General features: G+C 39.7%; 1 protein-coding gene across 5 annotated transcripts in view; it reads left to right on the top strand.

Moving 5' to 3' along the window:
- Positions 1-26,517, top strand: part of znf385c (zinc finger protein 385C) — a 198,251-nt gene that overhangs the window by 84,651 nt on the left and 87,083 nt on the right. For all 5 annotated transcript variants that reach the window (XR_015774806.1, XM_042505284.2, XM_042505282.2 and 2 more), the window contains one exon: positions 3,095-3,424. Coding sequence is in view for 4 of the 5 variants with exons in the window: in XM_042505284.2 (XP_042361218.2) it covers positions 3,095-3,424 (330 nt within the window). In the remaining variant the exon portion in view is untranslated. The remainder of the gene's footprint in view (positions 1-3,094; positions 3,425-26,517) is intronic.

The following is a 26,517-nucleotide window of genomic DNA, read 5'->3' as shown; positions in this document are numbered from 1 at the left end:
TGAGCCCAAGATGACATCCTCAAATGTCTTGTTAGGTCCACAAGATATTCTGTCATAAAGGAGAAAAAAGTATCTTGACTTTTCTTTTCCTCAAAAATAAGTCACTGATTAAATTATTATTAAATGGGTTTGTGATACATTAATTGTTAAAAGTAACTGAGTAACTGATTCATTATTGCAGCTCTACCAGTGACAAGCTCAAAAGAGAATGTGACAATAACTTTTTCTGAGCAAGTCCTGCCCAACAAGAAAAGCTCAGAGGGAAAAAAAAAAACAATGTAAAATAACCAGACGGTCCAATCTTTGGCAGAAAATAGCTCATCAATAGCTGATAAAAAAAAGTAAACCGTGTAATACATATTCCAACATTTTGAAAAGGTTTGTGCAAACTATTAAGCCAAAATAGACACAGTCGTTTTTTTAAAACACTTGTCTCACCTTTTTGATAACAGTTAAAAAAAACATATTTTATACTCAATCGATTGAAAATATAAAACCCCTAATCAAACATTTTCCTGTTGCTCTGTAACAACACATTCAAAATGCAGATGGTGTAGCAGGTAAAAATACTTTCCTTTCTGCACTCTGTCCAGTCTTTGTGTCTGCTGCATAAATATCGAGTGAATCGCTCAGGTAAGGTTTGTTTACACCAAATTGCACAAAATCACTGTGAGCATCCAAAGCCATATTTACTGTTTTGTTGGGGTTTTTTTTTACTGTGAAAAGAATTTGTCAGACCTGTGCCAGACTGGTCTCTATGGTAACGGTCATGCTAAGGCCATTTCTGCCGGAGGCTAAACAGTATCACAAAATGGCAAGCGTGAGGTTAAGATCCACTTTAGCAGGCCAGACACTGGACCTGTTCTTTATCTTCTAACAGTAAATATGAGTGCTCTATGTCCTGTGAAGGGCTGCCTTTTAGTTCAAGGTTGCGATGGAGGATGAAGGGACTGTATATGCTCCTTATGTTACAGTATGTTCTGTTCTGCAGGTCTTCATTGAGAGTTTTGTTTTTACAACCATGCTAATTTGGGGCGGCTAGCTGAGTAGTTTGGCAGGAGTGTGAGGAGGTTGCGTGGTTAAGGACCACAGAGATTTTTTTCATTCGGTGCCAGAGAGCAGCATCGCTCAAAGCTTTTGAGAAAACATCTGATGGAGCCTCTTGAGTGCTCCCAGATTGGCAACGTGAATAGCAGCTTTCATGGAGGCTGCTTGCCCTAATGTGTTTTTGAACAGTGTGTGTTAGTGTGTGTGTGTGTTTTCATGCATGTAGGTATGTATGCATCATAGACTCCACTTTGCTTTGCTTTGCTTTGGTGTGTGTGTGTGTGTGTGTGTGTGTGTGTGTGTGTGTGTGTGTGTGTGTGTGTGTTTGAGCGGTTTGGGTGTTTACATAAATAACTCGAGGCAGAGGCAAAGAGCCAGCAGCAGAAACGCACAGCTGGGTGTATTTCAGGGACTTTTTCCAATGGTGATGTCTCAATCTCTCACAGAGCTACTGTAGACCTACCTTTTTATTTATTTATAGAGACAGTAGCTGCATATGAAACAAACAGCTCTTCTCTTTGACTGTCTATCCTGGGAAGGCTTCTACTCTGACCACAGAGCTCTCCATGGAAAAACAGAGGTGTTTAAGTGGCAGCCTTTTTTTGACAGAAATGTCACTTTGCTTGTTTGTGTCTTCTGATATTGCGGTCCTGCTCTTCAGTTCACCCCCCATGTGTCCAGATTTTCACACATCTTTACAGCTAGTTGTACAAACACAGTACATGGAAGATGGAGATTTGTATATTTAATGCAGTTGCTGTTGTATGTGTAATTCTGCCATTCTAATTGAACCTTAATGTCAGCAAGCATCATCAGAGCTGTTTCATAAGCGCTTAGTCTCCCAGTTGGTTTCCTGTTTGCCGATTTGAGGCACCGCTTGGCTGAGATCCTCCGCAGAGGCCGCGCTGCTACTGCTGCAGGATTTTGGCTCACAGGGGTGCACAGACAGTAAGCAGGCGTGCAGTCATCATAAGTGAAGCGTCTCGACAGAAGGGCCTCGCTGGTCCTCAGAGAGCCACACTGCAGCACTCTGTCTCCCCCAAGTGGTGCGTCACTGCACCCCACGACCACCACCACCACCTCCGCTCGGACTTGCCACTGTACAGTGTGATCATGTACACAATTAATCTGTCTCTGGTTTCCTGATGTCTTCATGAGTGCGTGTGTGTATACAGTGCAGGTGTCACTTTGTTCTGAGCGTGCTGACAAGCATGACTTACATCAGACAGGAACGAGGTCAGATTCCACACACTCCTCTACAAAGCTTTGGGAATCAGGGGTATTTTTGCCCGTATGCTCTCGGCGGTGATCATGTTTTAACAGGCGAGCTTTGTGTGCTGGGTGAGTCAGGTCATGCCAGACTGGGGAAAGCGATACCTCCATCCACAGGAGACGGGACACACTGCATCACTGTGCTCCATGCTGTGGTGCACATGATGCTGGCTTCAGAAAAGTAGGGAGCGTCAGACATGTGAACAAACTTCAGCGCATGGAGTGGTCTGACACTTGAGCTGTAAAGTGAACCTCTGTGGCAGTGATACTTAACTTTCAGCCCATGGGCGAAATCAGACTCCAGTAGGGTGCCGGGTGCCCCCACCCAAAACATTTTCTAATTTATAAAACAAAATAAAGTGATTCAAACTGGGAATTATCTTCCTCTTTTAGTATACATAAGGTGCCTGAGTTGATAAAACAGCATCAAAATAGAGCTTGTTTATAAAAAAAGGCCAATGGAGGATACTCTGCACCCCCAACAGAGGCCCAAGCTAAGCCGCTAATGTCCTAAAATCCTAGAAATGTTGTAAAACCCTAGAAATTTCATAAAATCCAAAAAATGTACCGAATACCTAGAAATTACCTTAAATCATAGAAATGCCTTAAAATCCAAGAAATATACTAGAAACATGTGTGCGGTTGCTGCGACTGGTCCCTGGCCTCTTGTCATTTTGTAAAAGTCCCCAAGCAAAACAAGTTGAGTATCCGTGTTCTGTGGTCACTATTTTATCCATCCATTTTTTATTCATTCTGTCCTCTTCTTCTATCACAGGAATGAAACGTCCGTTCAGCCCAGCAGCTCTGCCGAGCACGGAGCTGGACAGCAGTGGGTTTGGCGCCGGGCTGGGAGTGCAGATGGCCGTTGAGCCTCACTGCGAAACCCAGGATGAGGGTGCAATACCAGATGAGCAGTCACTAGGGGGTGCCCTGCCTTCTGCACTCTGCCGACCCAAAAGGGAGAGAAAGCAGCGGAGCTACACGTTGTGTGAGGTCTGCAACATCCAACTCAACTCAGCCGCGCAGGCCCAGATCCACTACAATGGCAAATCCCACCAGAAGAGACTCAAGCAGATCAGCAATGGCAAGATGCCAAGCAACACAGGTAGGCCTGCTTGACTGACCACTGTTTATTGTTGTGAAATCAGATGTAAATGCAGAACACTGGATAAAGTGCCCTGCCTCTGGATTTTGTAACCCTGCGTAGCACAATAGGGCTGTGCGGATTAGTAGAATCCCACACACTGTTCACGGCACACTGTCACCAGCCTGTATTTGCCAATCCCCCCAACTTGTATTCAATACAAGTTAAACAAATTCAATTCTATTTGCTGAAATGTGTTCAGACAGAGCCTTCGGCTGAAGACACACACAAACTCTCTCACACACACACACACACACAAACACACACACACACACAAACACACACACAAGCAGAACAGGGCCGAGTGAAGTCAGCAAGTGAGAAGCTAATTAAGTGCTGGTTGTGTTTGATGGTTGTGGTCCTGGGAGTGATGCAGCTAGAGCGAAGTTAGACAATTTGTCATTCAAGTCACAGCCTCGATTAGGACTCCGCTCCAGGGGAATCGGTCTCTCGGTTAAGTTTTACTCGTTCACACTCCCGGTATATCTCTCTTTTGCTCTTTCTTCAGCCTGGCTAAAAGGATGCACACATACACACAGAAAACACTCAAGTATAAAAATGTGCAAAAAGACAATGAGCTGACATAGCTCTGTAAAAAAAAATAAACAGGAACAACAATTTGGAAACCCAGTTGAGGCTCAACTGCCACCTTTGGTAGCGACAGGTCGTCTGTGTCTCAGCACAGGATGTTGTCAAGCTGGAAGACATTTGTCTGATATAACCAATCACATGGGCGACATCTGCCCTCCAGAAATGCACACTGTCAACAGCCAACAGAGCCACGTGGATAATTTGGTCAGATGCTTGTGTGTTTATATCTGTGCATTTGTGAGTGTCCTGTTCTGTGTTTCTGAAAGAGCTTGGCAGTATTTGAACCGGCGCTATCTGAAAAGGGCATTTGGGAACATCAGGATATAAAATCCTTCAAAGCAAGTGAAATAATCTCATCCCAGTGGTAGATCTATATGGTTAAATGTCAAACCCCCAAAAGATATTTCTAAGGCAGCACTAGGCTGATGCTTAAGGAAGTAGGCTTGTTTGGTTCGGTTCAATTTCCAAGATGGCTCGGAAAATCTGTGTAGACTCAATAAACCCTCGAGCAAGGCACTTAACCACCAACTGCTACAACATGGCTGCTCTGTGGAGGACAGCAGGTGGCAGTTTCTCTGATGCTCACAGTGTTTCTTAAGCATTCTAAGAGAAATAATAATCTGTTAAATAAAAATAGATAAAGCGATTACATTGTTATGCCTTCATGATGGCAACAGCAGTGGCTGGAGGCATAATGTTGTTTTAGTTGTTCTGACCTTGAACATTATATCTGAAAAATGCCTGGAAGGAATTCCTTCAAATTTGGCTCAATTTTTTTGTTTGATTTAACAATTAATTGATTGTATTTTGGTGGTCATATGTTTGAGGTCAAGGTCACTGTGCCCTTGTCTGTCTTATTCTTGTGAATGTGATATCTCAAGAACACCTTCAGGGAATTTCTACAAATTTGGCACAAATGTTCACTTGGACTCAAAGGTGAACTGATTGGTTTTTGGTGGCCAAAAGTTGAGGTCAATCGGACCTTTCATTCACTTTATTCTTGTGAACATGATGTCTTAAAAACATGTTGAGGAATTTCTTTAAATTTGGCACAAACATTTACTTGGACTCAATGGTGAACTGATTAGATTTTGGAGGTCAAAGGTCCCTTTGATTCTGGCAGTCACTCTTGAAAAAGCAATATTTTAAGAACACCTTGAGGGAATATCTTAAAATTTGGCACTTAGGTCTCAAGAATGAACTGATTAGAATTTGATGGTCAAAGGTCAAGGTCACTGTAACCTCAGAAAACTTGTTTTAAGCCATAACTCATGATTTTATAGGCAAATATTGACAAAATTTCACACAGATGTCTAAAAGGATATTATGAAGAAGTGATGACATTTTATATCCAAAAGGTCAGAGGTCAGCATCATAATGTAACCTGTAAGTGAATGGTTCATTCAGGCATGCAACTGCTAAGTGGTAATTCTAGTTTAGATACTGAAATTCTGATGTGTAAACAATAGGAGGATCTTTTTGCAAAACTCACTGTAGTGCTATAATCATTGCATATTTATCTACTAAAGAAATAAAAATGGGAATCAAGAACCAGTTCAGGATGATAACTGTTTTCAAACATCTGATCCATCAGAATTGTTTGCCTTCAAACTTAGCAATTCCTTTTATTAATGTCGGCATGTCTATCTGACACCTGCACATTGCAATATAAAGACGCCAAACTCATTCGTCTACACTGCTGGAAACTTGCAGCAGGAGGGAGTCATGGCAGAGAGTAAGAAACAATCCAAAGCATGGCTTCATTACACAAAAAGAAATGACAACATCACTGCTTGTAATGTCTGTAAAATGATCATTTTAAACAACACCAGCAAAATGCTGAAACATCTTTGTATGCAACTTTAACTATGCAGCTTAAATGCCAGGAATGCCATGTATTTGACACTCTACCAGGAGCACCACTGCTTCCCAACCAAGCAGCAAGTCTGTTACTTAGGATAAATATCCTGTCATGCAGTAACATTAGTGCCACGCTGCATCACATGCATGACTTTTTTCCACTCTGTTTCTGCAGTGTTCAAAGATGATAAAATAGTTTTGTTGCTGTAGAAAACCTGTAAAGGCCTACTTTTTTCACACAGAAAATGTATCAGAAATCAAGAGGAGAATGAATAAGAATTGACTCCACACATTGATAATTGTATTGGTTTCAAAAAAATCTCACCAATTCCCATCACTATAAATAAATGCTCCATTTCGAAATATTGACTCATAACTAATTACATACTTGTAACCTTGCTTGGTTTTCCAGTGTTTGGAGGGTGAAGCAGTATTCTGAATGACATTGCCATCATTTTGTTATCACATTTGATTACTTTGCTCAAGAGTTTAGTTTTCAGAATTGCATGTGTTAGCCTGTCTTATTATTTTTAATTAGCACCTTTTCTTTGTATTTCTGTGTTTCCTTGTTGGAAAGCTATTATATCACAATGACAGGGGCTGACAACTGTCATACCCATGGGCTAAAAGTGAGAGTTTCCAACCTCTTCGTTTACAACAACGAAACCATTTCAGTGTTCTTTGTTTTATTTTATGACACTGAGTAGTGTAAAGACAAGGATAATGATTAATCAGTGGCTCTGAGTATCTCTTTGTATCTATGTCCTTGCAAAAGACAAATGAAAAATTGCTGTTCTCACACTGTTCCACTGATCTCTTTGTGAAACGGAAAACTGAATTGCAGAACTCTGTAATTCATTTTGCTGAAAGCCAAAGTTGGTAACGTCATATTTGCTGAAACTGTCATTATAATCTGATAGAAGTACATGAGAAAGGCAGTCTGACAAAAAAATCATGTCCTTCCTCTCCTGCTATTGCCTTTAATGGCATTCAATAGAGTCAGACTGTGGTGTGGCATCAACAACCAATCAGAGCAGAGGAGTCTCTAACGAAGTCATCAGTCACTGCTGGAGAACTGCGTTCAAATTGTAAAACTAGGCAGGGCTGATTAAATATAGATCAAGATTATGTAACTGCATTGCCTATTTCTTGTCTGAAATGTTTTCAGAAACGTTTTTAGTATTACTTTTCTAGTGTACTGCTTAGCCATGAAATGAGAAAGTTGTCTGGCAGGAGGGCGATGCTTGGTGCTCTGTTTTAACATGGCCACAAGGCTGCAAATGTTCTAATTTTACAGCTAACCAGCACACAAAGTCTCTGAAAAACATTTAAGGTGAGAAATATGTAATAACAGAACCTTCATTCATATCTGATCAGCGCTGTCTAGTTTGACAGTTTGACTGCAGTTGACGAGTAGTGAGAGACGCCTTGGCTCTGATTGGTTATTTTTGTTCACATGCAGCAAGGTCATTAGAAATGCCACAAGGCAGAGTATAATTTTTTTCACAGATTATCTATCTCATTTAGTGCTGTTTGAATATTGTGACAGCTTCAGCAAATTGGACAGGTTTTTTTAAGTTACCAACCACAGCTTTACATGTTTTATTTATGATATACTTGTGATCAACATATGATCTACTTTTTGAAAAACATGGCTAACTGGCTTAATAATAAGCAAACATAAGCTGTACCAAATTCACACATGTAATGGCAGAAAAGAAAGAGAAATTAAATCACAAATTAATAAATTAAGGTCAATCTGGCCATGAAATTTAATGGTGTGGATAGACTGAAACCTCAAAGGGCTCATATTACAGAGTGGATCACCCTCAATAATGTCCAGTTACAACAATAATATAAAATACTAAGAGGAAGGTATAATGATAGTATCTGCACTCACGTGAAATCACGCAGTTCATAATTGTATAGTATAAAGTCTCAATAAAGTATAGTAGCAAAGTGCCAACTGATATAGAAAAATAACTTAAATCCTCTTTTCTTAATACTGTACATCACCTTGGCCGTACTATTACGAGGCTGTCTTCTTCTGCCTTTGATTCTTCCTGTGATTGCTCAATCCATGGTCTGTCATTGATATATTTTTCTGTTCTATTTTGTCAGACGTCTGCATGAGTATGAAATATTGATTCAATTCAGGAGTTCTATGCAGCACCTACGGAATTTGGTAGGCAGCCCTTATGACAGTCGATCAAATCACTGTTTTAGTTGTGCTTCATCTGACAATAGATGCACAAAAATATGTCATCAACAACAACATGTCTCTATTGATGCTGATAGTTAGCCATCACAGGGGAGAGGAGAGTGTCATCAGCAGCGATTGCCGAAAGTGTGAATGTTGTCATTTAAACGTTTTTGTCAATGTGGGCTACAGAACTTTCAGAAATTTGCTGTGAAAATGCAGGTGTTGACAGAAAACTCTGGACAGTAAACAGCGCTTCCAGATTTATCTCTGTTAGTGTGGTCACAGCCTGAGATCAGCACATATGAATTCTGCTTATTCCGGGCTGAAAATTAGGTTTTAACATTTGCAAAAAGTGCTTAGGTTCTGCTTTTTGGTGAGAACTTCTTCACCCATAAAACACCCATGGGTCTAGTATTTCTGAGGGCTTGTATGCTGATGGGCCTAAGGAAAAACATGGATTTTACATTTTTTTTTATGTGCATGTGTGTCTGCATGGATACATGCATGCTTTGCAAATGAATAAATACATAAATATCATACACACACACACACACACCCTGGAAGGTGCCATTCTTTTAATAAGACACATTTACACACACACACACACACACACACACACACACACACACACACACACACACACACACGCACACACAATCTAGGCCTTGGCATTGTTGGTCCAAATCGGCTCTTATCAGCTGCTGTTTGCCTGATTCAGCATGTTCTGTCTGCAGCAGAGGCAGCCAGTGAGATATAGCTGTCGACTGGCTGCAAATCACTGATTGTACTGATTTCATGCAGTTACTCCTTAAATTTCTACTCCAGCTTTTCTTTCTATTTAATTCCATAAACGCCAGACTACAGACTGAACACATCAGCTCAGAACAAAAACATTTCCTGTTTTGTAACTTCAGACACAGTTTTAGTGATTTACAGAGGTAGTAAAATGTTGGTCTATAAATAAAAATAGTAAAAACAAAGTTGAAAAAATATATATAATAATATATATTTGAACTAAAGAGTGTTTTGGGGAAATGTAAATTTCCCACTTCTTCCAAATTTCCTCAAATGCTCAAATGTAGTTTCCTGAAGCCTAATCGAAAAGTTAGTTCTTTAAATTACAAAGCTTTCACAAATTACATCATACTATTGCATCTGGCTGAAGCCATTTTGAAGTTCTTAACTTAGGTGGTTCCCCTTTAAAAGTAGTTTCACACCCTGATGAAATGGAATGGCAGTTTTCCCAGAAATAAATTCGTCTTCAAAATTATAGCCTATTTAACAGGTTGTGTTGCATAGCCACTGGCCACTACGGTTTTAGAATAGAGAATTGACTTCCAGTAAATAGTTTAACATTAGCAAAATGTTGGTTAAACAGTATTTTAAATCACTATTTTACAGTAAGTATACTTAACCAGTAAAAAGACAACATGCACAGTAGGCAAGGATTTGGTTTCAGGGAAAGAAGCAGCTGTTCATTTTTTTAACACAATTGTATCTGATTGGTACTCTGTATTGGCTGACTAACAAGTTAAGATATTGATATCAGCGAGACTGAAACTGTACTGGAACATCATGCTGCCATTGTCGTCACTCGCTCTACGAGGTGTTAACTTTAGGTGCAGCAGAGGCACAAACTTTATAAATCCTATAATATACCAGAAACTCAGGCATACATGCAGGCCACGTGTTGTCTAAATTCCCTGTTTTGGTACACTGCTGCAGGTGATGCAGACTGCATATATAAAAGTTTGTGCGTACATGTTGTTGTGTTGTGGGGGGTTGTGTGTGTGTGTGTGTGTGTGTGTGTGTGTGTGTGTGTGTGTGTGTGGCGCAGGGCATGCTGAACTGTTGTGGTGTGCAGATTCTCCCTGACATGCAGTCACAATCACACAGCCTTATCTCTGCTCACCTTCTGCTGACTCCCTGAGGCAGCCAGCCCTGCTGTGTCCTCAGCTCCACCACAGCTTCTCTGCTGTGTGTGTGCTGTGTGTGTGCTGTGTGTGTGTTTGTTTGCGTGTGTGTGTGTGTTTCTGTGTCCGTATGTGCTCATCCTGCATGTCTGGTTTAGATATTTTTAGAATGCTTAAATGCGGCAGAATCTGTAACTTGTGCTGTTAAAACATGAATATGCGCTTCAGAACCTCTGTGTTTCTATCAGCACACGTATGTACAGTAAGGCATCTCTGTGTGGTATGGATCTTTACAGGTTAAGAATCTTTTTATCTTTTAAATCATTGTGACGTTGTGTGTGTGTTACTCCCAGCGAATCGTCTCCATGTCTGCATGCGTTTTCTTCCCTCTCTGCTTCACTGAGCTGACAGAGGGTTCAGGCTCTTTTCTCTCTCTCCTGTCTCCCCTCTTTCCTCTCCCTTCTTCCTCATCTCTCCCTCCTTCTGGCATGGATGCTGGACATGTGGCGGAACCAGTCCCTTGAAAGATGAATATGCCAGTGATTAAGTGATTTCACCCTGTTATCATTGACAGTGCTATGTAGAGAAGCTCGCTGACAGATCTGGATGAAGAGAGGAAGCCCAGATGTTTGGGTGACAATGTGAGTTTAGGTGTTAATTTATGCAGTTTGTGCTCATTTTCATCTTAATGTTTCATAACGAGGGATGTTAAAAATTTAATGCACCTGCCTACTTGTTTTTTTAATACAAGCAAGTCAGGTAGCAGTGATATATCAATGTGAAAACACCATATCTTGCCCCTTTAAGAAAATGTTTATGCCCCCCCCCCCCCAAAAAAAAATCCAACACAAATTAAGTGTTTTTCCACCAACTAGGCTTAAAACAAATAGATTTCCTGATGATAGAATAAAGCTACTTGAGGAAAAAATAAATAAAAAATCAACAAGATATTTTTTTTACATTGTCATGGTTCTTGTGTGGCTGCTAATGCTGGCCATATTTCATCCTGTCGAAAAAAGAAAAACAATCACAGTGCTTGCAATATTTCAATGCCATAGAAGTGTTTTGAACCAGAGCAAAGACTAGTAGATATTTTTCAGATTTATTTACGTTAAATGGGATTAAATCACTTTAAAAAACTCAAGCACCGTAAAACTTTAAAGTGTTAAAGACATTTGTTATTCATTTAATGATTATTTTTACAGAAATAGAAGGAAAAATAAGCCCAAGTGATGGGGGTGACTCATAGTTTGAGTCCTGCTTACTGCCAGACTTCAAGTTGAAGATAGAAATTAAGTTGAGATGCTTTTCTTATTCTTCTTATCTCATTATGTTAGATACCTAGTGAATGTCTTGCATTAAATTTCACCTCACAGCACGCTCCATGTCATTGCATCATATATATGGGGTATGAGGCTGCAGTGCATCCTAACATATGCACAATATAGAATATGACAATACACCTTCAAAAGACTTGTGCTATTTGTATTCAGGCTTCTCCTTTCTTTCCTATCTGTTAAGTTTGAGTGTTGTTGAATGGGTTATTGCAAGCATGGCTTTTATATGCTTTTACATTTACACTTGCATCCCCACAGATTTTTACATTTGACACATTTAGTAGACACAAGCTGCTGAGCAGAAACACAGTTAGCTGGGAGGCACATGTGCGTCAGTGCATATGAGCATGAAACCCCATTTACTTCCTCTCTCCTCCAGTGTTGCTGTTCTCAGTGGGGATGTTGGGAGGCTTCGGACTTCCTCTGATCCACCAATGAGCAACAAAGAGTCCAGTCCTCTGAGGGAGACAGGCCTTACAGCTTCATAATAAGCATTGCTGTTAATTTTGGCCAAGGACTCAGCCAAAAGTGAAAACTAAAATGTGGTGACTGACAATTTAAAGGAACCAGTCATGCTTTTCCTTATTTTCTGTTTTATAGGTAATGTTACAATGCCAGATGTTCATATTAAATACAAGGTACAAGTTTGATTTATTAGTCATTTAAATATAGTTTAAAAAACCAAATTACTTTTGTCCTTGATCCTGCTACATCTGTGGAGTTGAAGGATGACTTGATTAAAATCAACAGCTACAATGAATATTCCATCTGGTTGCTTGGTTATGTTGCTGCTGGTGGCATCATACAATGCCCACAGTGCATTTTTTAAATTTGTATTGGAGTCTTGTACCCTCTCCACTACGAAAAAGGTCCACCTATCTAGTGCAATAGCTTAATCCGGGATGTTACAGATTAACCATGTCTCTGTGAAGATGTGATGTCCCCGATGTCTCGTTGCTGGGTGCGTCTCAATTGTCGGGTCAGCCTTGCCCTGATGCCAGCTCTCCTCCCTCTCTTTGTCTTGTGCTGGTCGCTCGGCACGCACCACTGGTGGGGATCCTCTCGGAGTCTGCTGCATTCAGTCAAAACCCCATACAACTTTTCCAAGTTTATCATTACTCTTTATCCATCCAGTGCTTTTCTCTACTGTAGCAACAAGCGGGCGTTAGCTCGTAACAATTATTTTTATTTATTTTTATTGCAACTGTTTACATTGCATCGCCTACACTGCCACATGTAGCTACATGCTCATGTCAACTCATAGTCTTGGTTGCTGATGTTAATTTGTAGCAGATTTCAGGTCATATTCCTGCTGGAACATGTCCAGTTGTGTTCAGAAGCTTCTATTGGTGATTTTTCTTTATAGAAGAATGTGCTGTTTTACATTCCCTGTCATTCCCTGGCTGCAAGTACCCTGTTAGATTTAGCTACATGCTTACATCAGGGCAACATGAAAGCTTAATCTTGGTTGCTGAGGTTGTTATTTTTTTCTCTGATTTCACATTATATTCCTGCTGTACCATGTCCTATTGTGTGTAGAAGCTTTTATTAATGATTTTTAACTGTGCAAAGATATTCCCTGGCTAAGTATATTGCCACTAGGCCAAACATCTCAATATTGATATTGTGACAGCATGACAGGGTTGACTGTTGGTCCTTTCACTAAATATTTACACAGTGACATTTTTGATAAATATTCATTGGTAATGTGGAAATAAAGACAAAGTGGGTAAAGGAAAATAAAAGAATGGCTAGAACAGTATGTTTAATTCAGAAAATTAAATTACTTCACTGTGATGCAGCCTTTAAAACAAACAAAAAACAACAAAACCTTAGGACATTTTAATATCTAAAATTTAAGAAGATATACTCTCCTATCATGATAATAATGTAATAATTGGCCCAGAAACATTGACCAATCAAATGAGACTGGGCTTTTTTGGGATAGGTGCTTAAAGAGACAAAAGGGTGTATACAGATGAGGAAAATAAAATGTCTTTTGAACATTAAAACATGTAAACATGATCTAATAAGGAACTAAAATACAGGTTTGAACCTGAAAGTAAGCATAATAGTAATAGATTCCCTCTAAAATATACCAAGTCCCTGCTTTAAATGTCTTATGCACATGCACTCACACACACACTTCTTTACCAACATACACACGTGGCTAAACTCTGCAGTACTATAAATAATCCTCCTTTTCATCAAATGATGATGGAAGCGTGTGGAGAGACAGAGGGAAGGGAAAGGGGATGGAGAGTGGACAGCGGCCTGGCCTGATATGACCTAACAGAGCAGCCTGTGGATCTATAAATCTAACAGTCTGACAATACGCTGTTGGCCTGTGTGTGTTTGTTTGTATTTGCCATTGTGGTAATCTTCCTCAGCTGTGTGAGGAGGCATAAATGTGTCATGTGTGGACGTAAGACACAGAAAGCGAGAGGAGGAAGAGGAAGAGAATTTGCATTTATTGGGTTTTTTTTCCCATGGTCCTCCACATCTCATTTTCCTTTGGTTTGTGCATATTTTTGTTGCGTGTTTGAGTGTGTGTGTGTGTGTGTGTGTTAGTGTAATGTGAGCCTCCTCTTCGTGGTTAGTCTCTTCATCATGGTCCCTGTCTGACTCTATCTCTCTGGCTCTGTTTTAATAAAGCGTGAGGAATTGGATTAAAGGCAAGGATTTTCTGCTTGAATGCGTTTGCGCATCTGCGTTTTATTTTTGTGCTGCCTTGCCGTTTTCCTATTTTTTCCCCAGCGGAGTGAAATGACTACACCCTCCACATGCCTTTGGACATTTATGTGCATACATTGACTGTGTGTGGTGTTTCCGTGGTGAGCGGTCTCATCTTGATCTTTGTGTGTCATGAGCATTGCCTGTCTCTGATTGGTATGTTTGATGTTTTTTCATCACAAAGATTCCTTTATGGAGAATAGCTACTGATTGTTAGCTATGTCTAATCCCAGAGGAGACTTTCTTTTTATGTCATTTGGGTAATCATTAAAATCTCCACAAACTGGAATTTATGATAAAAAAAAAACAAGCTTTAAATGAATGACAACATGTACAAAGGGGACATATAGGAGGTTTCAGTGACCTATTTTATATTTGCATAATTCCAGTCATTTTACATAGCTTTTTTTTCCCTCTGTGTCTCTTTCTGGTTTTGGCAATTTTGGAAATCTCCTGAAATGCAATATGGCTGTGGAGTCCTGCACTTTGTTCCCACCCCTCCACCTCCAACCCCCCTCGTTCGCTGTCCTTCTCTCCCTCCTCAGCACTTTGCCCCAGGGTGCACCCCTCTGTGTGACGGCAGTTCAAACTCTGGAAAAAGGTCGGCGAGCATACCGAGTCGACACACAGAGGTCCACTGGAGCGAGAAACATGAGGAGCGGCGCTTATAAGGCCATGGGGGGAGGGCCGCATATCTCAGACATCATCCGATGTCTGTGTTTATCCGGGTTCTGACAGGTCGACCAGCTCTGTCTGTGGATAAGGCCAAATGAATCTCACCATGAGCCCTTATCTTGCCTGTCTCATACACAAACCCATATTGCCACAGCTGCCTCAGACGTATCTGCTAAATGAATTGAACTGTTTGCCAGTTTGCTAAATGTCAGAAAATATCAGTCAGTTTCAACAGTATTTCATAAATTTGGTCACCTCATACAACCCTGTCTCTGTTTCTCACTCACTGTTGCCTTTCTCTTGTCTCACATGCGTCCTTTTTATGCCTGTGTGGGTGATAGCTGAGACCGGAGATTTTACATCTTTTGGCTGTTCATCTGTCCATCTGTATTTACCTGCCATTCTCATGAATGCAATAACTCAAAACAGATTTTTATGGTCAAAGCTCAAAGTTTAAAGTCACTTTGACCTTACCTGTCTCATACTTGTGAATGCAATATGTCAAGAAAACTTTTTGGGAATTTCATCAAATTTGGCACAAACAGTCACTTGGAATGAACGATGAACTGATTAGATTTAGTTGGTCGAAGGTCAAAGTTCAAAGTCACGGTGACCTTGCGTCACACTCATTTTCATGAATTGAATATCAAGAAATCTTTGACAGAATTCTTTCAAATTTGACTCAAATGTACACTTGGACCCAAGAATAAACTGATTTGAATTTGGTGGTTGACGGTCAAAGGTCATGGTCATTGTGACCTCACAAAACATGTTTTTGGCCATAATTCAAAAATGCAAATGGAAATTATGACAAAATTTCACTGTTTAATAAGCTAAAATGATAAAGTGATGACATATGACATCCAAAATGTCAAATGACAACTTCACTTTGACATCATTATATTTGGCAGAAACATTTTTCTAGCCTTTACTTAGCATCATGTCTGAGAAGGGGAGACATTTGGTCAAATACTGAATTGGTGAAAGTAATCATGGGTGTCCACCTTATACCTGTGCTAAATTGCTTTGCTCTTCTGTGCTACTGGGGGGAAGATGTGGTGAAAGGTCTATGTTTTCACAGACATGGATGTAAACTGTAAGTGCAGCTTGACTGGTTAACTACAGCATACAACTGCAATGCAGTAATTCTAATTTATTTTCAATCTGCAAATTGAGTTTTACTCATTTGGGCTTTTCATTAGTACAGAAGTGTTGTAGTAGTGTTGGTGTGTACATCATGGAGAAACTATTTTTTTCACCTCTGCCAACACACACTGAACAGCCGTAGATATATTGTGCATTTGATATAGAAGCAACAAAGATACAATGTGACCTGATGAGACCGTCTTTCTGTCTTACTCGCTTTATTTCTCTCTTGGCCAATTTTATCCTCTTCTCCCAGTGGCTCATTGTAAAAAGGTCCATGAAAGGCTTTCTTTTTGCGTAGAGACAGGTCCTTTTAAACCCCCCCCCCCATCTCCACCTTAGCCATCCTCTAAGCCCCATGATTACAGGCCTTTAGAAGAGCAAAATTACAGCAGAGTGACTTATTACCAGCTGTATCCAGAGATAGGGATGGAGGTTAGACTGGGAGAAGGTAGGCAGGAATTAAGGAGAGATAGAGAGTGATGAGGCAGATGAGGGAGAGGAACAAGGAAGATGGAAGTTCTAAGAGAGGAAGGATCACATCGGCAAGATAGAGAGAAGGGGTAAAGATTAGAAAGGAGATTGAGAGGCTGGCTTGAATAGAGAGAGTGGGTGCACTAGAGGGAGTGAGAAGCAGACGTAGACAAACACTGTCATTTACCGAGCAGCGCAGAGCTGTTTGCTAATGGACACATGATATATGGCCCCTGAAAGTTTGCTCTGCCTCACAGTTCACAAAGTTCACACGTACGTCTCATCCTTCACACCCAGTGCCTTGCCAGTGGAAGCAATCCACTATGGGATGCCAGAACCAGCTCTGCTGAGGGTCACAGATCTTTTTTTACTGTCAGCACTGGGACGTTAGAGCATCATTTTTTAGAATTTGATCTAAGCTCATAAGAGCCCTTGTATCACATTGAATGAGTGGAATCAGCAGCAAAGTAGTCTGACAGCGTTGGAGCGTTTGTTGGTGTGTGGCGCGGTGGACCTCCAGAGACCCTCACTGTGTCGTACACAAAACTGAAGCAGACAAGCTTTAGTAAACAGATGTAAACTAGGTGGAATGGGATGAGAATGAAAGTGGGAGGAGGGCACGTATGGTGCACTAACAAACAGAAATAGACATCTCACTGGCGTAGATGACAGTAGCGCACCCACGAAGGAAAATACACTCACGTGCTCGTGCCTTTATTTCACACTGATAAACAAACATATATTTCACATCTCTGTTTGTACCAAACTCAAACCAAACCACATGATAACACATACATAACAAAGTGTTCACATATTGTTTATGCCGTAGGATACACGGGATGCTGCGGGGGCAGACAGAAAGAGTTTTTCAACCAATTCTTGTCATTTGATATTATAGTATGTCATATTATGGTAAATATTAGCAGTATTAAACGAGGGCTTGGCAATAGAATAATAACAATAATTATCTGGATATAGTTTTTCTCAATAGAATAGAATAAATCCTTGATATTATTAAACCACCCATACGCCTGTAGAGGGGGGCAGTAATGCACCTTTAATAACAATTGCCACCTACCATTAACCAGAAGATGGAGGAGAAGTAGTAGTAAAAGAGACGGGTCACTAATACATACGATCCCATTAACTTTACAACGACATTCAACACACTCATAAAGTTATTATTTGCATGTTGCTTTTTTCTACCACAGGCTACCCCACAATTAATGCCTAACTCAAGGCTTCAAAACAGCAGTCCATAAACCAGTGGGTGACCTCACAGTAACTACAAGCATTATTTAAACAGTACATGGCCAAGACATGTTTTCAGGTTTTGTAAGTTTGACAAAAAGAATACCTCAACGGAAAAGTGAACGTGAGTTGTTTTTCAAAAATTTTTGCTCTTGTGTTGTGTAGCAACTATCCAAGTAGATGAAGGACTAACTGCATTCAGATAAATTATTGCAAAGGAGAACAGAGGAAATGTAATTTACAGATCAGATGAAGGGTGTAGCAGAATAAAAAGTTGGATCTAGGAACACAAGTAGTAAGAAAAAAAATTAGATAAAAATAAAACAAATCAAAGCAGTCAGATCAGTTTTATTTATATAATTCCTCTTAGACGGTTTCGCAGCCTCTTCAACATACACCACTTAATATCCTAACCACAGCTGATATGTAAAAGGAAAAAAATACCAAAAAAAACCCCTCTTCAACATGAAAAAAACAAACAACAATTAGATGAAAACAAACAAATATAAATAACAAGATATGCAATTTCTTGCTTCAAATTTATTACAGAAAAAAAAATAATGCGCTTAATCAAATACACAAGGAACAATAAGAGTGATTTAAGGGGAAAATATGTAGTGAACCTTGCTGGAAATAACAGATTTTGGTTTAATCACTGCATTGGACTGAACCACTTTGTGGCCCAACAAGCATTACCCACCTGACTTGCGATCTTAGCTGCTGTACCGAAGGTGTGCCAGTTCTTAGAGGTTTTATGCAAATACGCTCCCTGGTGAGTGTGGCCAAAAGAACTACAGCTTCTTTCGACTCTCACACACAAACATGCAAAGGCACACACACAATGCCATTTAGAGAGCGAGAGAGGCAACTCATGGATGATTTTCATTGTTATTCATGTATTAATTTATTCGGTCATGGCAGATGTGAAACAGGGCTGTAATATGCAGATGTGGGTTTGTTTCTCGATGGGAATTTTCCGGTCCACTGCCTCTAGCTGCCACTAATAATAAAGACAGGCAAGGAAGGTGGAGGAGGAAAGGGGAGGAGAGAGAGAGAGAGAGATGGGAGTTAGGGAGGGAAGGTTGGAGTTGTCAAGATGCCTCCAGTCATACACCAGCTTTAAAACAACTCTCGTACTCCTGTTTCCACACACACACATACACACACACACACACACAGTTGACACACAAGCAATGACCAGGTGTGATGTAGCTGTGAATGCGCTTGTCCTTGACATAAAGGTGAACATGTAGAGTTGTCCTCTCTATTGTTGACAAGATGCTTGAGCAGCTTCAAGGTGTTGCCCCTCTGTCTTTAAATCACCAGTAGCTGATTTTGAACTGGCTGCAGTTAGTGAAACAACACATTAAGATAAAAAGAAAACACTTCTTTTTTTTTTTACCTGCTCTCCGCAGGACAGTTAAAACTCAAATTGTGGCTTAAACAACTACAGCCAACTACTTTTCGACCCTCATCAACATCAGGCTTTATTTCTCAGCCCATAAAGAAAATGAATATCTCTGTTGTGCAGCTGCTTAAAAGCTAATGCATTTTTATGTGCTGCTTTTATTGAAATGCTCGCTGTGAGTGAAGCAGTCTTGGTAAGAAAATAAGCAGTTGAGCAAACTGACTGTGTCACTGCCCCAGACATAAATAGCCGAGGACTTTAAGACACCCTGTAGGCAATTGGCTGTGAGACATGTTGTTTTCTGCGTGTGTTGTTGTGGCGTGGCGCTGTGGTGAGTTCCTGCGGGAGGGTCACAGGCGGGGAACATTGCCATGCCGGAGGAGTAATGATGTCAAAGATGAGATGTTAACAGGCAGCGAAGGATTCACACAATTTTCTCTTCCTGCTGCATTTATTAAAGATATTAACCCCCTCCTGTCTTTGTGATTCAGTGGTGGAATGGCATCTACAGGAGAGGGAGGCAAAACAGAGTTTGTCTAAAGATGGATGTAAGCAGAAGCCGATCACACAGCGATATAACTCAAATGTTGAGCTCTTCAAAATTAATGAGGAACATTTGAGTTCAGACACTGAAAAGATATGTAGCACAATGGCCTATGCAGTTACTGTCAGCTAGATAAACAAGAATAGGTCAAAATCTACTGTGTTATTGGACCGTATGTGAAAGGCGGGAAGGCTTTTAATATGAAACAGGAAATGGTTGCCTTCACTAAGTTACAGACTTGTTTATATAATATGATGTTTATTGGGCTAGCCCCCACTGTTAGGGTTGGGCCAAAAAAAAATCATAACCGTAACGCATAGATATAAAAGACTTGTGTTATACAGACAAGGCTTTTCCTCAGACAAATTGATGAGGTGATCCTTTCTTTCCCACACCCAAAACTATCATTCAGTGCTGCCAACTTGAAAACTTGGTTGCTATGTTTAGCGACTTTTCCGGACATACCAGCGATAGCAACAAATAACAAATTTAGTGACTTATTCAGACCATCATTAAAAAAAGGAAGAACTATATAGTAATTCATTACCATGCATGCATGCTCAGAGTAATAGTAGTCCATGGCTGTTTCACCATCAGCGCAGTCTCTCCCCTTCTCCTCTGGTCTTAGTGCAGTAGGTGTATGACAGGCAGAAGGAGAGCAGATGCCACTCATGTTCAGAGTTCAATTGCAATGAGTTTCTACCTTTAAGGTGAAGTGCTTGCTCTCTTGATTGCAAGTGCAAGAAAGTGGTGCACTGCAGTATATGCGCCATCAGTCTGATGCCATTCAAACTTTTTGTTGAATCCATTCAGCAATGTTTTAATGCTTCCATTAATGCATCATAATGTCATCAATATGCAAAAGAGCATATGATGTCATCCAGCAACTTTTAGCAACTCATGGAGCTAGTGCTAGCTACTTTCATTGGAAAAGAGTTTCATTGGAAATGACACTACTGCTATTTTGACCATAGTTGGCTCATTAGCCATCTAGCTTGCTAATTTCACCATGCTTTTATGGTAATGTTACAGTAGATACAGAAAATGAACCAAACAAAGATGGCAACCATCTAATACTAGTAATGTTCTTTTCTACGCTGTGATAAGAGTATGTGGATTAAGCAAGTTGTTAAATTTTACTCAGGTAACAGCTGGCTAGTTAGCTATGCTACACTGGTTCCAAGAGTAAATAATACAATAATACAGACTTTAAGCATCCACAGCTTCACCAGTGCCTGCGCGTATTAATTTCAAAAGAGCAAAAGCTGATGGGAATACACAAACACTCATGGCATCACTCATTTCGACCAATAGTGTGACTTCATCGCTTGCTCGCTCACTCACTCACTCACTCAAGGACAGACAGTCAGTTTTTACACAGTTTAGATTCATGCACATTGTAAGCTTATTTTACAAGGACAGACAATAAACTACCAACTTTATTAGAAAGGAAATTGATTACAATTGTGTAGAAACACTACAATACTGTGTCATTATAGGTTGAAAGCTAATCAGCAGCATTGTTAGCTGTTTAAAAGGACCGGCAAGCAACACTTTAAAATGTGAGTGTTCAATGTAAGACCACAAACAAAGCTTCAAAAGAGGCTGAAAAAAGGCAAGATGCAAACAAATCAAAATTAATTAGTGTGACAAGGGAACAATTTCAAGGATCATGAACACAAATGCATATGGCATAAACAAAGAAAGATGATAAGCAAAAAGAAAGAAAGATGACAAGCAAACGGTACAGAGTCAACGTGTTATTTTGTCTTGTATAATCTTCTTCAGTGGGTAAAAAGAAGGTCTACCCTAATACTACTTATTCAGATAAAATAAATCAGGTGTAAAAAAAAATATTCAGATCCCTAATTAAGCAAAATGGAATTTGTCCATTACAAGCACAAGTCTTGCATTCAAAATGATGCATATTGTTTACTGTGTTTTCCTCTAAACACAAAGTCATGTTTATGTGGATTGTATGTATCCTTGAGGTCTAAAAAATGGAAATGCATTTTCTTCCTCATTTGCAAAGTTGTTTTTTTATATATTTGAAGTCATGCATTGTTTACACTATATTTTCAGAAGCCTATTAGTCTTTTTCTTCACCATCTTTGTTTGGGCATCAGTGCGTTTCTTTGTGCGGTACCACTGCCAACTGTCAGTTATTGGAACTGTTACTGTCTGAGTCTATTTTATGTTAACAATAAACACATAAAGTCAGGTAAACTGTGTCATACCTTTCTGACTTCTCTCGTCTTATTAGTTACAGGTTATGCAGCGGCAGAGAAATCGTGACAGGGTTTCAGGGCATGTTGTGACAGTAATCCTGCTCACAGGAAAATTGCATCTAGCAAATGATACCATTTTCACAGCATATTAACCTATGTTTTGGTAGCTAGCTAATTAGACAGTAAAATAGCATTAACTGCAGCTAATTCAATAAATACACTAGACTCTTTGTAGACCAAGTGGAGTACATATGGGAATATTCAAGATACCTTACTGTTGTTCTGTGATTTATTGAGGAATCTACAACCTAGCTGCTCCATTCCAGTCAATTTCTCTCTTCCATTGGACAACACTTGCATAAACAATAAGTATTGTAAGTAATCAGAAATATACGAAACAATTTTCCATGTTCCTTGTTTATTGTTAATAAAAAAAGGACAGAAAGTGACAGCATTTTTATTTGTATTGCAAATGTTGAAATTCTATAGATCTATTTCATTTATATCACCACTGGCAGGCAGCTACTGTTTACTGTGATCGCGCTACCACCAAGTGCAGTATGGGCGTGGGGTGAATCTTTCTATTTTTTTCTGATACCATGCTAAAGCAATACTTTTAAAATGGTACTGGTGGTAAAACGGTGCCTGAATCCATACTCTTTACTTTAAAAATGACTAACAGCAGTAAATTCACCTTTTTTATTTTAAAGGCAGATTTAATGTTACCTTATATTATATATTTCCTCTTTACACTTTAAAGTAAACTTAAATATATCGATATGAACAAAAACAAAACAGTGTTAACAATCACCAAATATAATACATTTACACAATAAGTAAAACCTAACCTAACCTAACAACAATTATTTAACACGAAATAACAGTTATAGTACTTATAACAGCAAATAAATTATTAGCTGTGATCAATAATTGGATCCTTTACCCTAACAGCCCTGACATTTCTCCATTATCTGTTTAAGAGTGGCTGAGACTGACACAACAAGAAGAATAGCTGAAGCACAGTCTACTACAAGGGATGCTTACTTTGCTGGCAAACTTCAGGGTTAACCCTTGTCTTTAATCAACAGTTGACAAGACGAGAGAGCATGGCTTGGGTCTTGAGGAGTTGTAGTATTTTTTACACATTACATTGCTCTTTTTCATTCTCTCTGCTGCAGTAAATGTAGCCTCACTGTCACGTGTCACTGTCAAGACATACAGAGTATCTCGATTTCAACCATATAGTTGCTACACACACATCTCTTGCACCAAAAGTGCAATTTTAAAGACAGGTTTGCAGCTTGCACTTCAACCCCAAAAGGGAAATTCAGTTTACTTTGTTAAAAGAAGCATAATTCACTTTGCCTTAAATATTTATTGCTAAACTAAAAGCAAAAGTTGAGTAATTTTGAGTAATTTCTTTGTCATTTGTAGTTTTTAAGAAGAAAAAAAAATAAAATTGTAAATCGGGTTTGGTGTGAAAAAATTAGAGATTTTATTTTTAGGCCATGTTTTTGAAACATGACCATTGTTTTCCTGTAAAAACTCCATAGGGTGCCTTTAAGTGAAAGTACATTGGTAGCAAAATATTTAGAGCGTCCCACGTTACTGCTCATTATGTACTCATAATGCAGTAGACTGACCCCTGCTGAGTTACAGTTATAGTTATGTTTTAGTTATGTTGTATAGTAGTAAGTGATACATTAACATGGAAGAGGTATTTTTATTTTGCAGCTGTTATTTTTTTCTGTATTGATATGCAAAGTAACTACCAACTAAAGATGCCAAATAAATGATGTGAAATACAAAATGTTTCTCTCTGAATTGCAGGGATAGAAGTATTCAGTGCCAGAAAAATGGTAATAATCAAGCCTCAAAATTGTCCGTCATTACTGTACTTGTAAACGGACTTGGTTATATTCCGCCGCAGCTATAAACACAAACCTCACAGCATCCATCATGCATGCTGACGTCTTGTTCCCCTCTCATCTGTAGACACGCACAGCTATCTGGAGCTGAAGCCCACAGGCATGCACCCAGGCCGGAGTCCAAGCCGTGTCAAATCAGCAGAGTCTTCACCAGAGGCCAAATCTGTAGCGTATAATTAGCTTTTAATCAGCACCCTCATTCAGGCGAGCAGTAAAGATTAGCCCAGCTTGGGCTCTGCTTAAAATAAGCATTCATAAATGCGTGTGAAAGCCTCTGACCCATCGTATCCAATCATACACACACAATACCGAGCTCCCTCCCCGCTGTCCTCTCTCTTCTCGCGTTCCCTGCTCATGCCTGTAAAGCTCCTCTGTATTTTCCCCCTCTCTTTTCTCCTGTCTCTTCTCTGAATTTGTTAACATTTTCCAGGGATGTCGCTCTGCCCATCCTCATTTTTACAGGAAATGTACAGCAATTCTCTGTTGTTGAAAACCTTGTTTATTGTTTGAACAAGGACAGGAGGATACACAAACCTATAAATAACACAACAACCCTGACCTCCATGACACCTTATGCACTGGAGGGTCTATTTGGATAATCCAATATGGAGAATTTAAAGTGAGTGTCTTTATTTAATAAATAAATAAAAAAGCTGCTGGGGTTCGAGAGCGTAACATTTTAGATGAGCTCGTCTCGTCTAATCCCTGCCTCTCTCTGGGGTGAGCCACAGCGTTTATGCCAGTAATGAAGTGCAGTGAGATGAAAGCCTTTTTAATGGGATTTAGTTAAACTGGGACACAAACCAGAAAGTCAGGGAGAGGGGAGGAAAACGCTTCCTCATCATTGCAGCCAACGTCATTGTTATTTCTGTTCTCATGCATGACAGGCTTGCATGCTGGATATGTGTCACCTATCTTTTCTATTGGCTCTGATGAATGTCACTCACTGACATGCTGCTGTAAAGTCATATTGCTTCTCTGGTTTTTCTTTTCTTCATGTTTAATTTTCCTATTGACTCGATAATTTTCCTTTGTTCTCTGCTTTCATCCCCTGCTGGTCAACAGCAAACAAAGAGAGACAGTATATGTCGCAGGTTGCATTGGCACATTGTGTGAGTGTGTGTTTATAGATGACAGGCTGGTTGGGTGGTTCAGGTTCAGTCTGTAACAGCCAAATATGTTCAGATCTACATTATCTGTGTGTGTGACAAGAGAGATCTACATGGTGACACAGTGCAAGACTCTGTGTGCGTGCGTGCGTGCGTGCGTGCGTGCGTGCGTGCGTGCGTGTGTGTGCGGAGCTTGCATGCCATATTATACTGTATCTGTCTAGTGAGGCATTTGGTTGTGTGTAGTAGACAGTCAGTGTGCAGAAGAAACAATCCTTAGCTGGAAGTTGAGACACAAAGCTAGCAGCCCCAGGCAGTTTCTTTCTTCTATGATCTGGAAAAAAATCACATAGACACACAGCAAACACACACACACAGCACATCACAGCTTTATTAAAGTGCCAAGAGACACAAACCGGCGTAAAAGGTACAACTTTTCCACGAAACTACATAATTTGTGCTGTTCTATAATAGAAATGATGTGACTTAGAGGAAGATTTTTGGGCTAATTGTGCTGTAGATCAGATCTACATTCAGATCAGCATGGCTGGTTGCACCAGATAGGACTTGTTTGTCGTCTATTTGCTATTTGCAGTGGACAGTTGGGAGAAGAATCAAAAGGTGTGATATGTCTAAAGATTTAAATATTTTGCCATCTAGTTTGGTTGTCGCTACTTGTCCCACTTTGATTGAGCTGTCTGGCTGGAGGTGGTACCATTGTTGTCACTGAGGAGCTGGAAAAATAACATTAAACAGTCTGAAGACTAAAAACATGGTGTTGTGCCAGTTGTTAGAGAACTATTCTATAATCCATTCGATTTGGGTTTTAATGCAGAAGAACTGATACACAGATACACCAAAAACTACCAAAACAGGCAAAACAACTACAAAGAGGCACAAAATGTCCAAAAAGGAAGAGACATGACCTCAAAGAGACACAAAATGACTACAAAGAGGCACAAAATTACATTAGAGTCACAAAGCGACTACAAATACCCAGAAAATTACTACAAAGATTCACAAAATGACTTTAAAGAGACTTCAAAACTACCTCAAAGAGATGAAAACTAAACATAAAAGACACAAGATGATTACATGGCAAATCTTCCCAAAAGAGGCACAAAACAAATACAAAAACACATAAGATGACTAATGACACACAAAATTACTACGAAGAGGTACAAAATGACCTCAGTGAGACGTAAAACCACAAAACATGCATAAAGACTACAAAATACGAGACAAAAGCACCACAAAGTCTGTGTGTCTTGCACCTGTGTAGGAGAGGTGCTGGGGCCTTTTGCATATCTTTTCCCATTGTTTCATAATCTGCCCATGCTTACACACCACCTACGATGGCACTGTGCTCGCTTTTTCTGCCATGATTCATGTTGATCTCAGACTTATAATAATAAAATAAAATAAAACAACCTCCTCAGTGTCGCCATGTTTATAGTTTACATTAAGCAATGCTGGAAGTTCTATACAGTCTTCATTCAAGACGCGGCCGCCAACACATTGCTATAAAGCAAGTATACCTCTGGCCTAATTGTAGTCTATGTGTAAAATGTGTGGGATATCTGGGCTGATATTTTTTACTATTCCTCAGGACACACACGCTCCACAACCTCTGACACCTCACACAAAGCAAAAC

The sequence above is a fragment of the Plectropomus leopardus genome, chromosome 18 (assembly GCF_026936395.1).
Source record: "Plectropomus leopardus strain MGB_pleo_1.0 chromosome 18, ASM2693639v1, whole genome shotgun sequence".
NCBI classification, from domain to species: domain Eukaryota; kingdom Metazoa; phylum Chordata; class Actinopteri; order Perciformes; family Serranidae; genus Plectropomus; species Plectropomus leopardus.
This window is presented reverse-complemented; position numbering and strand designations above follow the sequence as displayed.